Source organism: Phyllopteryx taeniolatus, chromosome 6, assembly GCF_024500385.1.
Source record: "Phyllopteryx taeniolatus isolate TA_2022b chromosome 6, UOR_Ptae_1.2, whole genome shotgun sequence".
Taxonomy (NCBI): Eukaryota; Metazoa; Chordata; class Actinopteri; order Syngnathiformes; family Syngnathidae; genus Phyllopteryx; species Phyllopteryx taeniolatus.
This window is the reverse complement of record NC_084507.1, coordinates 9,737,202-9,753,449: the sequence shown is the minus strand read 5'-3', so window position 1 is coordinate 9,753,449 and position 16,248 is coordinate 9,737,202. Positions and strand designations below refer to the sequence as shown.

General features: G+C 40.1%; 1 protein-coding gene across 3 annotated transcripts in view; it reads left to right on the top strand.

Annotated features, from left to right (window-relative positions):
- Positions 1-16,248, top strand: part of LOC133479247 (ankyrin repeat and IBR domain-containing protein 1-like) — a 43,864-nt gene that overhangs the window by 14,553 nt on the left and 13,063 nt on the right. For all 3 annotated transcript variants that reach the window (XM_061775933.1, XM_061775935.1, XM_061775934.1), the window contains 9 exons: positions 528-616; positions 704-848; positions 2,922-3,088; positions 4,650-4,738; positions 6,877-7,007; positions 12,040-12,174; positions 12,315-12,401; positions 12,619-12,685; positions 14,600-14,745. In XM_061775933.1, the coding sequence (XP_061631917.1) occupies positions 528-616; positions 704-848; positions 2,922-3,088; positions 4,650-4,738; positions 6,877-7,007; positions 12,040-12,174; positions 12,315-12,401; positions 12,619-12,685; positions 14,600-14,745 (1,056 nt within the window). The remainder of the gene's footprint in view (positions 1-527; positions 617-703; positions 849-2,921; positions 3,089-4,649; positions 4,739-6,876; positions 7,008-12,039; positions 12,175-12,314; positions 12,402-12,618; positions 12,686-14,599; positions 14,746-16,248) is intronic.

The window sequence follows — 16,248 nt, the reverse complement described above, 5'->3', positions numbered from 1 at the left end:
CTTATCAGAGGTTGAAGGTTATGTTTGTCAGAGAGAAGTATCATTTGGCGTGTCTCTAAGATGATGTCTTGAACTGTGCCAAGAGTGCCAGTCGACCAGTGGCTACTCAAGCAGCTTGTTTAAAGGTTACAGTTGATTAGATCACATTCTGCTCTTTTACAAATCAATACTAACATTGTAAAGTAGCGTTCTGATTTATATTGCTTATGTAAGGGTCAGTCTTTCTGACCCATGTCTGTCCCATGTTGTTGTTGTTTTTTTTTTTTTTTTTTGGGGGGGGGGGGGGGGGGGTGAGGAAAGTCATCTGATAACCAAAAATGTGTTGCGTAAAAAGAAGCCCTTATCCTGCTCCATTTTCCTGAACTACTGGGATGTGTCTATTTTTGAGGTTACACACTTGAGTTTCAAGATTTATTTTTGAATTAATAATTATAGATTCATTTTATATGGTATTCTTCATTTAGTTCTTGTATGGCCTGTGACCTATTGCATCTGGAGATCAAATATTAAATCTTTTTTCCTCATAGTGTGGTATCTGCATGTCTTCCATCTCGGTCTTTGAAGAACCTGTTGACATGTCCTGTGGCCATGAATTCTGCAGGGCATGCTGGGAGGGGTATGTGGCTTTCAGATCCTTTGGACCAACCTGAGATGGCCTTGCTTTTATTATCCACATTTAGTTTGCAGTTATTGTGTCCAACAGGTTTCTGAATCTGAAGATCCAAGAGGGTGAGGCCCACAATATCCTCTGTCCAGCTTTTGACTGCTTTCAGCTGGTTCCTGTGGAAGTCATCGAGAGTGTGGTGTCCAGAGAGATGGACAAGCGCTACCTCCAATTTGATATCAAGGTAGAATGATGAACCTAATTGGGCACTTGGCTTTCTCTCCAAAGAGCATCCATTTCTGAAAAGTGAAATTATATATTCACAAAGGTGACTAAACCTGTTATTCCTACAATTTAGCTTCAAGGCAGGATAAATATGACTTTCACTGGGGACTAGTTAATGGACATGCATACAAAGCAAACATTGGCGCTAAGAGACAGTATTCAACTTGAAGGGCAAGCTGTAATATTTAGTATAACACAACGTACTGTATGTTGTGGCCATAACACGACATACAATTATTATACTGTACTAATTTAGTTTCCAGTGTTGCTATATTCAACAGGTGAAAGGCCAGTTCCACACAGTTTGCGAAAGACTTACTGATTTAAATGTTCAAATTGTGCATCGTTACTGTGACTTTTTTAAAAAAAATCGAGTACAGTTCAGTTGTATTTAACCTTTAAGAACTTTACAGTTGCATTTAATCTTTTAGAACTGTTTGTTTTCAAACATTAATCTAGGTACAATTTTAATTTAACTTTTGTTATAAGTAATCATTATTTAAGTACTTTTAAAAAAAGAGTCCTATATCTCTGCTCAGTGTTAATATTCAAGCTGCATAATGTTACACAGTGGCTTACAATAATATTACATATACATTTTAGGACTAAAGCTGAAGCAACTGTATTTTAATGTTAGTCAAATTTCCGCCAATAACTGAAGTGCCCCTAAAAGTGATTATAATTGCCAATATTAATAGTTTTAAACCATAATTATACACAAATTATGATCCCAAAACACAATAATGGCCTTTCAAATGCTTGCAAACATTGCTGCACCCTTAAAAACACAGAACAGTAAGGATAGTAGCTTACAGCTAAGCCCACAGATGTACACAATATACAGTACCTGTACGTAGATGTCAACATTTCTGATGATGATGAAGAATTCCTGTAAAGGTGCAGTCTGGTGAAAACGATAAACATTTTACTGCACAAAAAAGTGCAGGAGTCAAATCAATGGTGCCGATGCTCCTGGGGCGTTCTGTGCTGGTGGGAAACGCAGCTACTTCGTAGGGCGAGGTTGCAGAGAATGGCTAGTGCTTCAGTGTTTATTTGACCTGAAACTGCTGGATCCATGCAGTAAATACACGAACCGGCAGTCGTAGGTAAAGCGATTCCACTAGGTTGTTTTGATGCCATAATTAGTCCTAGTTTGACAAAACTATCATGAGCCAAAGCAGCTGCAGCAAACATGGGTGCCGTCCTCTCATCTATCCACTACCCCTGACTGTCAATCATAAATTGACAGCCGCTGTTAGATTTGTGATTGGATGAGTGAATCGGGCTGGGAGCGGAGCAAGTGAGCGTGTGTGCAGTGTGTAAGGGGAACTTCTGCCTTTCGCCACAGAGGTTTGGTGGGGCAGAAGGTTTTTTTTTTTTTTTTTTTGGGCCAACAGTAACTGGTAAAAAAAAAAAAAAAAAAAAAAATCAGTCAATACTGTGAATTTCCAAATCCGAACTTCAAAAATAACTGGGTCCTTTTGTATTCCTAATCTGCCATATGTGGACCATCATGTGACCAAACCCGGCAGACAGGTTAGTGGACTTCCTGTGTGCTGCTATAACTAGCATAACTACTGTACAGGTTGACAACATGATGGTTTGAACCTGAACATGCTAAAATGGTGTTTTCTTTATGACTGGTGTCTTCGGACGAAAGTTAAAAACATTTATATCATTTATTTATACAAATATGCTATGATATATGTAAATAAAGCCTAGACATCAGATTTTGTTATCTTTGGTAACTCTTGAAGACATCTGGTGTATAACAAAAGACATTGTAGACGTTTAAAGTTCCTATGGGTGCTTTGGGTTCTTTGTCCTGGTCTCCAGCAATAGGGCTCTGCCATTATAAATACAGCATTTATCACACATACTGTATATATACAGAATTTACTTTTCTCTTTCATTCATATTTTTGTAAGAATGAGTTATAAATAAGTGTAATACAGTTGACTTATATTAATTTAAATAATTAGTTAATGAATTTATTTATTGATTAAACTGTTATTTGTTGTGCTGTTGCCAGGCATTTGTGGAGAACAATCCAGCAATACGCTGGTGTCCAGAAGCTGGCTGTGAAAGGGCAGTGCGCCTAAAGACACATGGCCCCGGGTCATCTACCTCAGACCCTTTGAGCTTTCCATTGCTTCGGGCACCTGCTGTAGACTGTGGCAAGGGCCACCTCTTCTGCTGGTCAGTCATCACTGCTCTACCAAATGATATGATACGATCAGGGATATTTTTTTTTTCTTTTCGTTAATCGCTGGATTATAAACTAAGTATATAATTCACTCCAGATTAATTTACAAATTAATCATTCATCTTGGCTGTTCAAAGGTTCTGGAGCCGAGTCAGCCTTTCTGTACACAGTGTAACAGCATGAAAAGACCATTTAGACCCACACATACATGCCATTACTTCTGTTCACTGTCCACTACCGTGTAAATGAAAATTTGCTTTGCACATTTAAAGGAATTCAGATTCAAATGCCTGAGCATTTGCTTTAATTTTCTTCCTTTGGTAGTTGCATTATATTAAAAGCTTGAAATACGATGCGAAGGTGCAAGATGAAACAGTAACAGTGGATATTGGCATTTGGTGTTATCGTTCAAGTCCAAAACAATTTCAGATGCTTAGAAATTTGATTTCAACTGGGTTTGAACAAACAATGGCAACATAAAGGGTAGACTTTACATCGGTTTGATCGGTATCGACCGATAATTAGCATTTTATGCTGATCGGCCGATCGGCTTTCATGTCATAATTCGCCAATCCAATCAATGATCGATCAGCTCCGCAAAAGACATTTACTCCGCGTCGCTGTAGCGTATTAATCCATAAACTACTTTAGTTTTAGCCTTGTCACATGTCTTTTGGCGTAGTACTGTAACTATCTGACGGCCAATAAAGTTTTTTTCAATCTTGTCAGTGAAAAAACATGTCGTCGGTGTGGGACTATTTTGCGGTGTCTCAGACAAACAATACACAAGTTATTTGCAGTCTGTGCACAACTGAAGTACGTTGTGGGGAACGTCATCAAAATGCTTCAACAGAACAAATTTGATCGGGTACGTGAAGAATGTACACAAGGAGGAGCATGCCGCGTTCAAGCCACGCAGCATGAAAAGAAAAAAAAGGAAGCGCCAAACCGACGCAAACTCTGGACAACACCCGTCCATATAGCCGGGACAGTGAGAAAGTTAGAGTATGTCATTAACAGTATTTGTACTTTAATTGCAATAAAGTCATTTAATTACAGTAAGTTAGCGCCTATTATTTCTGTCATGTTGTAATGTTGATTTGTCCTAAACTTATGTCAGTGGCCAATCCTTGAAGTCCCCCGAGAGGTCATTGATGTTTTAACTTTTGTCTAAAATGCTAGAGAATAATTTTGAAGATAAAGTACTCAGTATACAGTCCACAAGTATATACAATAAATGAACATATCATGCAAATAGGCATATTGCTCCATCTTGTGATCGAATCGGTGATCGGTTATGTTTTTTTTTTTAAACTTGGTGATCGGCCCCAAAAATCCTGATTGTGTAAAGCCTAATAAAGGTATTTAGGCACTATTTGGATTTAAATAAAACCAATGACAGAAAAAAACAGGTGGTTTGTCATTGTGAAAATAACTTGTTTTATTTTAGAAATGTTGAACACTTATAAACTGGCAATCATTTTTAAAGAGCTAAACAAGAAGACACTTAAAAAGAAGACACATAATGGAAGCTCATGTCATTATGTATTCCAGGGAGTGTCAAGGTGAAGCCCATGAGCCCTGTGATTGTGACGTCTGGAAGTTGTGGCTACAGAAAGTCAATGAAATGAAACCTGAGGAACGTGAGTAATGATGGTAATTTAGTTTTGACGTCACAGATGGTTTTGATGTCTATGCTTTATTGTTGTATTCATTGGACAGTGACATAATGCTGTCTTTACCAGGATCTACACTCTTGTTGAACGGTATTGAAATAGTGAGGCCAGTTCCTTTATTTGTGTTGTAGACCGAAAACATTTGGGTTTCACATCAAAAGATGTATATGACACAAGAGCTTTTATTTTCAGGTATATCCAGTACTCTGACACACAACTTAGACGATAGCACCATTTGTTTGACTGTACCCATTTTTAGTATGATAAATTATTAATATACCGGTAAGTATTGGAGGATATGACTGACAGGTGTGTCTTATTGCCCAGGTGCATCCTATTGCAATGAAGTGTCAAATACTACATCACAACCAATTTCTGCGCTCAGTTTCATATTTGGCTTTTGCCTGGAGACAACATTTACACAAGTTAGTAGTATAAACACCATGAAAACCAGGGTGCTGTCTAAAAATAAGGAATTATGAAGCCAAGAGAAGATCTTCAGAGACATTGCACAAACATTCGCCATATCCAAGACAGCCATTCGGAATGTCCTGAAGAAAGAAAGAAAGTACTCGTGTACCCATCCATCCATCCATTTTCTACCGCTTATCCGAGGTCGGGTAGCGGGGGCAGTAGCTTTAGCAGGGACGCCCAGACTTCCCTCTCCCCAGCCACTTCATCCAGCTCTTCCGGGGGGATCCCGAGGCGTTCCCAGGCCAGCTGAAAGACGTAGTCTCTCCAGCGTGTCCTTGGCCGTCCCTGGGGTCTCCTCCCGCTGGGACGTGCCCGGAACACCTCACCAGGGAGGCGTCCGGGAGGCATCCGAATCAGATGCCCCAGCCACCTAATATGGCTCCTCTCAATGTGGAGGAGCAGCGGCTCTATTCTGAGATCCTCCCGGATGACCGAGCTTCTCACCCTATCTCTCAGAGAGAGCCTGGACACCCTGCGGAGGAAACTCATTTCGGCCGCTTGTATCCAGGATCTTGTTCTTTCAGTCACGTCCCACAGCTCGTGACCATAGGTGAGGGTAGGAATGTAGATCGACCGGTAAATCGAGAGCTTCACCTTTTGGCTTAGCTTCTTCTTTACCACAACGGACGGATACAAAGTCCGCATAACTGCAGACCCTGCACCGATTCACCTGTCGATCTCTCGTTCCATTCTTCCCTCACTCGTGAACAAGACTAGTGTACCATTTAGTACATTTCTAATGAGTAGACCATCAGAAAACATCAGTAGTTGATGAAAGAAACATTGTAAAAACTGTAAAGAGAGACCGTAATACAACTGTTTCTGACATCAGCCACAACCTCCAGAAGGCAAGAGAGAAGGAGTCACTCTTCGAAAAAGAAATCATTAACAAGCATGCTGGCCAAGATATATGTAACCAAACTGTTTGGTTGACCCATTTTTATGCAGCAAGATAATGACACAAAACACCAAAAGAACAGGAGGTTACCACGGGAAAGAAGTGGAAGGTCCGAGATAATCTCGAGATTTAAACCCTAAAGCGTATGGGCAGATAGAACGTAGTAAACCCCGAAAACAAACGTGAAATATGCTGCATTGACAGCTGGAAAAGCTGCACAAAAGAAGAATATAAGTTTGATTATGTCTATTTTAAGTCTGTTTCGATACATTCACTCACCTGAAAGTTGTGTTTCAGATCCAGATGCCAATACCTGGAAATAAAAGCTGAAATGTTGGTCTCGTCTCTTATCCATCTCTTAATGTCCAGCCCAAATGTTTCTACAGAAAGAAAATAAAGGATTTGGCCTCATTATTGTAATATTTTTGGAGAAGATGTTATAGTGCTTGGAACTATAGTACAGACTTTGCCTTGCTTTGCCGAGACTGGGGGGTGGGTGGGGGGTAATCACAATATTAATAGATGGACAAGTATGGATTAAAACAGCAATCACTCAATTTATCTTATTGAGTAGTTTAAAGATAAACTCTATCATTTTGTTTTTGCTTCAGTTCCCATTTTTGAGTCAAAGATTACACTGTATTTTGGCTTTCAAACAACACATCAGAGTTGTTTAGATGACATTGTCTCATTGCTTGTTTGTTCTAATCACCATGCTCTCCTCTTGTTAAAGTGGCTGGTGTGAGTGCAGCATATGAGGATGCGGCCAACTGTTTATGGTTGCTCACAAACGCTAAACCATGTGCCAATTGCAAATCCCCAATTCAGAAAAATGAGGGGTGCAACCACATGCAGTGTGCTAAGGTAAGTTGGTTGTTCCACACACCTACATAGACAGTTTGTGCTGGTGAAAGCCCTAGTGGCTGTCGATGACTTCTAAATATATAAAATATTAAACTTAAGTATTATACTTGTAATTTGTTCATCACATGGTCTACGACTACTGTTGCTCACACCGACAGCCACCAGGTACAAAAGGCCTTGCTTTGATAAGCTAAAGGCCCGAAGAAGATAAAACATCAGTTATGGTATGGTAGGTTTAGTGTCAATCCGCAATATGTGTAGAACATACAAAGGGTTGAAATTTCTTTCTCAAGGACCCACAGTTAAAAAACAATGCAAAAAAAATAAAATAATAATAAAACAATAATACAATCATAACTAAGCACCAAAATCATCTTCTCTATTCATACATTCTGTGCTCGTTGTTGTTGAGAAATCTCACATACACACGTGGACAAAATTATCGGCGTTACTCTGTCCATGAAAAAAAAAATAAAAAATTAAATAACTTGAAACTGACAAAACTAATAATAATAATAAAAAATTTAAAAATATATACTGAAAATTATCCAATGAAAGCGACATTTTTAAATTGTTGTTCAATTAAATCGTTTTAAAAAAACAAATGAATTAAACAGGCCTGGATAAAAATGATGCATAGATAATTTTACACTTGAGACTATGTGAGTCCCTGCATGCACATGTCATGGAAACAGTGACTCCCAACCCGGAAACAATGAGCCCCTGCAATTTATCATCCCGGAATACAGATCAAGTAATCCTACGCTATATTACGATTCTTGCTTTGCGGTACCGCTATATTGCAGATTTTTATTACAGGTGTTACTCTATTTTTATACTGTTTGTACAATATTTTTTTGTTATCCATTGCTCTTGGATGGAGTAATGGATAACTAGGCATGTCATGAAGCAAATGTTTTAGGATGACATATTTTCCCAAAAACTATCACGACAATGATAGTATTGATGTATTTTATGCCACTGATATATTGATATTAGAGCATAATAATTAAAGTACATCCTTTTTAAGAACAAGTCACTTTTAATTCTAATTCTAAGAATAATGACAATTTACATTGTAATGTTCAACAATAAATAGAATATCTTGGATAAATAAAACAGACGCAGGCTCTGTTCACAAATAAAATAAATAAATAACATTTGGCACAGAGGTAAAAAGAGTCATTAATGCCTTAACAGGCAATGTACTGCCAATCAAGTTTCCATTTGGTTAAGAAAAGTAGCAACATTAATGACAACACAAGTAGATCAAAGCAACCTGTTTTGTTTCAAGATTTGTATGACTTTTTAAGTCTGCAGGCATTCTTTAAACGCTGCTTTGTCAACATGTTCAATAGCTAAATCTCTTACAATAGTAACGCTATACTGTATATAATGTGAGCATGTGTACGTCATATTCATGTTTGTATTTGCATTGTTGGGCAAAGGGTTCCACAATTCCAAGCTGACGGGAAACGGGAAATGTCCCACCATGTTTTTTGTTCTCAGTTGAAAAAATTGGGTGGGATGGTTGTTTTAAATGGATTTTGTCACTTTGAAGTTTTAAATTGTGTTGTCTTTGTTACGACTTCATACAAATTCGTTGCACCAGCTCGTTGGTGTTAGCGGGATGGTCGCCTTCATCTGGCTTGTATCCAAAATGTTCCCACATCGTCACAGTGGCATCAGGCTAACGTGACCATAGGGACATGTTAACTAAGGTGTGTGCTGTTAATTAGCATTACAGGTGTCTTCAAACTTGTGATCAGTCAGCTGTTTAGTGACATGGTGTTTACAACACTGAACATGGACCACAGATAGCGGAGAGTGTGTTGTCTCAGGAGATTAGAAAGAAAATGATACACACTCACGTTAAAAGTAAAGGCTATAAGACTGTCTCCCAAGCAGCTTGATGTTGATGTGACTACAGTTGCGTATATTATTCATAGGTGTAAGATCCAAAGGCCTTAAAGCAAACCTCCCTGGATGTGGCCGCAAGAGCAGAATAGATGACAAATTGAAGAGATGGATAATACGAATGGTAACTACAGAGACCAGAACAACTTCGAAAGAAATTAAAGGTGAACCACAAAGTCAAGTTACATCAGTTTCAGATTGTATTATTCATCGTCGTCGTTTGAGCCAAAGTGGACTTCATGAGAGATGACCAAAGAGGACACTGTTGAAAGCAAATCATAAAAAAGCGAGCATGGAATTTGCTTCAGTGCCTATTGACAAGCCACAAAGTTTCTGGGAGAATGTCCTTTGAACAGATGAGACAAAACCGGAGCTTTTTGGTATGGCACATCAACTGTATGTTCACACAAAAATGAAGCATACCAAAAAAAGAACAGCGATCCTACTGTGAAACATGGAGGCGGCTCGGTTATGTTTTGAGGCTACTTCGCTTCATCTGGGACAGAGTGTTTTGAATCTATGTAGGCTACAATGAAATCTCAAGACTGTCAAGGCATCATGGAGAGAAATTTCAGAAAGCTGGGTCTCAGTCGCAGGTCATGGGTCTTCAACAGGATAAGGACCTAAAAATACCCAAGAATGGCAAAAAGCTAAACATTGGGCTGTTCTCAAGTGGCCTTCTCTGAGCCCTGATCTACATCGTATTGAATGTCTGTGGAAGGAGCTGAAACAGGCTGTCTTTAGAAGGCATCTTTCAAACATGAGACAACTGGAGTAGTTTGATATGAGGAGTGGGCCAAAATATTGGTGAAGAAATCTCATTTTTCATTGGCTGTTTTTCCTGTACATTTTTTTTAAATTACTTTTTTCAGTTTCAAGTGACAGTATTTCAGTGACCTTTGCGAGTTTTTCTGTTATTACCAGAGGTGTAGAAAATATTTTATTCATTTTGTTATAACTTTGAGAGGACAAAGTATATTATCAAACTTTCAAACGTTTTGAACAAAATATAACATATTTGAGAAGTCTGAGAATAGTGATGCAGAGGCATGTGCTTCTACAAGCTTTGAACTTTACATTGATGACAGCTGATCCCTACAGGAAAGTTACTATCATGACCAGTGTTATCAAGTCATCTTGTTCAATGATTGTTACAGTGATGTGTTTTCTTTTGAGGTTTTTTTTCCCCCTGGTCTTAACATGGGTCCTTTACCTCGATGTTTATGCTCTGGACATAATTGCTGCAGTTTTTATGGTGAGAGAAATATTGCAAACAGCAGCTCAAAATGTGTGAAAAGTGTCAGAAGCTGACCAACGGTGAGGAAGCGGTGTTATTCCACCTCTGCCAGGATACAAGTTGGAGCTCTTTGGTGCAATACAATTAGATACTAGTCGTCCTGGAAGTTAGTGTTAGACCGTGAACAGGATAGGCTGCATAGAAAATGGATGGATGCCTTTCTTCAGACTAAACCTCTCCTTTCAGTATATTAGCTCATTCAAGATGGTTTTTGAAGTTTTGTTTTTGTGTTTTTAGTTTTTTACTGTGGCTGAGATGGAAATGAGAAATTATACCGAGGTGAGTGAGAAAATAGACTGTCTCTGGTCAGCGGTGGGAGAGAGTAAATCTGAGGTTAGTGATCACACAAAGTCCTATTGTCAGACTGATGTGTGTTTCAGTGTGTCTGGAAGACAGGCCATTAATGGACCTCAGTGCTATCATGCAGCCAGGCCACTTTTGTCTCTGTGTCATTATCTCCATCCTGGTTTAAGAGACTGACCAGTGATCGAAATCAATTCAGTAGGAATAGTGCTGCTGTCCCAAACGTAGGCTATGAACCTCAGTCTTGACCTATTATTGTTAAGTGTCATGTACATGTAGTATTTCTAAGTAGGCGGACATCTCTGTCTTGAAGGTTCTCTGATGTTCTGATCAACTTTCATCACATAAGTGCTTGAGGTATTAGGAAAGATATTCATTCATTCATTTTCCGTACCGCTTATCCTCACCAGGGCCGCGGGCGTGCTGGAGCCTATCCCTGCTATCTTCAGGCGAGAGGCGGGGTACACTCTGAACTGGTCGCCAGCCAATCGTAGGGCACATATAAACAGCGATTCTCACTCACATTCACACCTACGGGCAATTTAGAGTTTTCAATTAACCTACCATGCATGGTTTTTGAGATGTGCGAGGAAACCGGAGTACCTTGAGAAAACCCACGCAGGCACGGGCAGAACATGCAAACTCCACACAGGCGAGGCCAGATTTGAACCTGGGTCCTCAGAACTGTGAGGGGGGTGTGCTAACCAGTCGTCCACCGTGCCGCCGGTAAGATATCACCTTGAAATGGGTAAATGTAGCGAAGTGTCTCTAGTGTTTGGTTGTTCCACAAGACCCGATGGGTCTGCAAATTTCAAATGTAGTCCTAAGTGCCAGCAGTGGCAGAATGCCCCAATGAATTCATTGTGATGTTGAAATAAGTGTCCGCAGGGAATAGACTGAACCCATGTACACAATGGGACATCCATCCATCCATCCATTTTCTGAGCCGCTTCTCCTCACTAGGGTCGCGGGCATGCTGGAGCCTATTCCAACTGTCATTGGGCAGGAGGAGGGGTACACCCTGAACTGGTTGCCAGCCAATCGCAGGGCATATACAAACAAACAACCATTCGCACTCACAGTCACACCTACGGGCAATTTAGAGTCCCCAATTAATGCATGTTTTTGTGATGTGGGAGGAAACCGGAGTGCCTGGAGAAAACCCACGCAGGCACAGGGAGAACATGCAAACTCCACACATTGAACCCGGGTTCACAGAACTGTGAGGCCGACGCTCTAACCAGTCGTCCACCGTGCCGCCCACAATGGTACAGGACAGGAAAATGTCCTCATCTCAGGTCCAGGGTTACCATTTTAGTTCCTCTTTCACATGTCACTTGTGGGTCTGTTTTTTTTGCAAATTTGATTAAAACGTGGAGAACTAATGTGTAATATTCCCAATGCTAATAAATCCTTAAAAATCATTGAACACTCTCTCACTTTGAACTCAATTTGTTTTGACAAGCTCCTTTTAAAAACAGACTTGTATTTTAACATTTCCATTATCTCCCTTAGTGTAAATATGACTTCTGCTGGATCTGTCTGGAGGAGTGGAAAAAGCACAGTTCCTCCACTGGAGGCTACTATCGCTGCACCCGATATGAAGTAATTCAACAGGTGGAGGAGCAGTCAAAGGAGATGACTGAAGAAGTATGTACACCTACTGACGCACTGGCTTGAATTCTTTAAAATTTTTTTAAAAAAAAACGAATTATAACTGGTCAGATGCAGATGAAAAAAATATTCCTAGTTGTCATCAACTATGTGTGACATTTTATTGGGGTTTGCAGGTAGAGAAAAAGCACAAGAGCTTTCAGGAACTGGATCGTTTTATGCACTACTACACACGCTTCAAGAATCATGAACACAGCTATCAGGTTAGCAGGGCTGTTCTTCCATTGATGTGGGTTCTTTACAAACCGGCATGCAGGACATGAAACAGCTAAGTCTGGTTCATGGACACTGTGTGTCCAATGATGGTTACAGTATACTTTATTAAGTATACATGGTGTTTTTTTTGTATTATGTATATTGCAGACTTGTACAGTATATTTCAAATCACCAGAAAAGTAAATTTTGTCTTCCTCAACATAGCTGGAGCAGCGCCTCTTAAAAACAGCCAAGGAGAAAATGGAGCAGCTCAGTCTGGCCCTACGTGGAAGTGAGTTTGCAGTCCATCTGTGCAATTTCTTATGAGTTTGGACTGATCATTATTTAGTAGTTGCCTGATATGTAGCCAGACAGCAGAGCAACATAGTTCAGTGATGTATGAACAATAGGGGTGGTAGTTTAGCAGACTGCCATCGAAAAGCTGGGCTTTACGAATAGCAATAATTTGTTGATAGTACTTTGAACATCAACCGTAAACAGAATTACACCCTTTTCATAATAGAGATCTTTATAGTTGGTCTGAATTTCAGTAGATTCTAATTATTGATTGTGAACTGGTTTTAGCTAAGTCTTATTCAGACTAAAGTGGCCACATTTCTACAGGGTTTTTTGTATCTGCAAAAAAAAATAAATAAAATAATTTAAAGGCAATTAAATATATTTCAAATCAAATGCTCTCACTTGTTTTCCACACCCTGGGCTCTGCTTCCGGGAGTACAGTAGAGGCAAGCATCCGGCCGCCATCAACAATCATGGCCGAGTGAGGTGAAAGAGGAGACGGCCAAACAATCCAGCCCACTGGTTGTCATTCTAACGAAAGCCCAACTCTCCGTTGGCCCAGCATGTGGGGCGGGATGAGGTCTCGCTCACTTGCCTGAGACAGCCGGCCCCTAAAATAGCTTGATTTTTGTGAGAAAGAAAAAAGAGTGCAATAAATGTGATATAATTCTTGGGTAATGTGATGAAAGCATGCCCCATACATGTTAAGTCATATTGGAAATAATTTAAATGGACTACGTACGTACACCAGGTACTTGACATACTTCCAGTCTTGCCAGTGATCAAAAAATTACTTTTCGATTAACTTCCTGCTCCATTTACTACTGCAGGAAAATGAATGGCCCAAACATTATTTTCAGCAACAAGCTACATACTCTTTTTCATGATTTGTACAAAAGCTACATAATAAACCATGATCATAAATGTCATCATCTACATGTATCGGTACTTAGCAAGTTGTGAGCTGATCTGGATCCCTTTTTGTGGATCTCTTTCACAGCAAGAAGTTGATGTACAAGGGTTTTACTCTTCACTACACTTCCTCTGATGACAGCTGCATGTTTTCCATCTCAGCCATGGTGTACACAGGTACACACGAATAAATGAAATAATAAATTCAAATATCTGTGCAACCTGTCAGCCGACACAGTTCAGTGGCACACTGTATTAGCAAGTAACTCGCTACTGTAGTTTCAACTACACTTCCGATTTGCAGTTGCTAATGATTTTGGCCAACATGGCACCCCTTTACGTTGATTAATTATTCTGTTTAATTCTTCTTCCATGACCGCAATATTAATCAGAGTACTGGGTTTTGACTAGCGCTGGGGCATACAATTAATGTATTCTTGCTTTAAATTTGGGGGGGTCAGTTCCCCTTCAAAAGTATCCCTCACATCATATTTACTGATTTTTCTGGCAGTTGTTGTACTTGAGTTTTTCTTTCCATTAATTTTTCCATTGTTGTGAATGAAGCAGAACGTTATCGGTAACCGGTAAACTAATTTGCCGATCACTGGCAAGATTGGAAGTACATCACGGTTCTGGTGCACATAGTCCATTGCGGGAAAAAAATGCACAATTTTGAAAGTTGAAAAACTTGTATCCATGTCACAGCTGGCTGCTACATTCCCATACTGAAAATTAACAGCGAGGCAGCGGGGAACTTAAGTGCTGTATTTTGCAAGGGCGTGATGTACATTGCAGTTTAACCAATTAGATCATTGACCCCTCCCACCATCTCCTTTTATGAGTAACTGACAGATTCAGTTATTTCACCTTGCATTTCATGTTTTTTTTGTGGCACTTTTAAAAAGACTTTTTAATGCAATGGAACAAAATGAATGCAGTCATGGACATCTTACATAAAAGCACACCTGATATTTGTCATCCAACTGTATTTCAGGGGTAGGAGGCCCACCTGATACTACATTTATTGAAGATGCTGTCCTGGAACTGTTAAAGACTCGCCGTATCCTCAAGTGCTCCTATCCTTATGGGTTCTTCTTGGAGCCCAAAAGCACAAAGAAGGAGATCTATGAGCTCATGCAGGTTTCAGTCCCACTTATTAAGAAAAAGACTGATGTTCAAAGCAATGTTTAAATGGGTCATAACAGATGGGAGCTCTCTATCCTCATGATCTTTCTGAGCTACACATGCATCTTATTTTTAGTTAAAGGTCTAATGTTAAAATGTATGATACAGTGGGTACGGAAAGTATTCAGACCACCTTAAATTTTTCACTCTTTCTTATATTGCAGCCATTTGCTAAAATCATTTAATTCCATTTTTTCCTCATTAATGTACACGCAGCACCCCATATTAACAGAAAAAAACAGAATTGTTGAAATTTTTGCAGATTTATTACAAAAGAAAAACTGAAATATCACACAGCCATAAGTATTCAGACCCTTTGCTGTGACACTTATCTATTTAACTTGGGTGCTGTCAATTTGTTCTGCTCATCCTGCTCATCCTTGAGAGATGGTTCTACACCTTCATTGGAGTCCAGCTGTGTTTGATTATACTGATTGGACTTGATTGGGAAAGCCACACACCTGTGTATATAAGACTTTACAGCTCACAGTGCACTTAAGAGCAAATGAGAATCACAAGCTCAAAGGAACTCCCTGAAGAGCTCAGACAGAATTGTGGCAAGGCACAGATCTGGCTAAGGTTACAAAAAAAAAAATTCCGCTGCACTTAAGGTTCCTAAGAGCACAGTGGCCTCCATAATCCTTAAATGGAAAACGCTTGGGAGGACCAGAACCCTTCCTAGAGCTGGCCGTCCGGCCAAACTGAGCAATCGGGGTAGAAGAGCCTTGGTGAGAGAGGTAAAGAAGAACCCAAAGATCACTGTGGTTGAGCTCCACAGATGCTGTCGGGAGATGGGCGAAAGTTCTAGAAAGTCAACCATCACCGCAGCCCTCCACCAGTCGGGGCTTTATGGCAGAGTGGCCTGACGGAAGCCTCTCCTCAGTGCAAGACACATGAAAGCCTGCATGGAGTTTGCTAAAAAACATCTGAAGGACTCCAAGATGGTGAGAAATAAGGTTCTCTGGTCAGATGAGACCAAGATAGAAATTGTTGGCCTTAATTCTAAGTGCCATGTGTGGAGAAAACCAATCACTGCTCATCACCTGTCCAATACAGTCCCAACAGTGAAGCATGATGGTGGCAGCATCATGCTGTGGGGATGTTTTTCAGCTGCAGGGACAAGGAAAGATGAATGCGGCCATGTACAGGGATATCCTGGATGATAGCCTTCTCCAGAGTGCTCAGGACCTCAGACTGGGCCGAAGGTTAACCTTCCAACATGACAATGACCTGAAGCACACAGCTAAAATAACAAAGGAGTGGCTTCAGAACAACTCCGTGACTGTTCTTGAATGACCCAGCCAGAGCCCTGACTTAAACCCAATTGAGCATCTCTGGAAAAACCTGAAAATGGCTGTCCACCAACGTTCACCATCCAACCTGACAGAACTGGAGAGGATCTGCAAGGAGGAATGGCATAGGATCCCCAAATCCAGGTGTGAAAAAGTTGTTGCATCA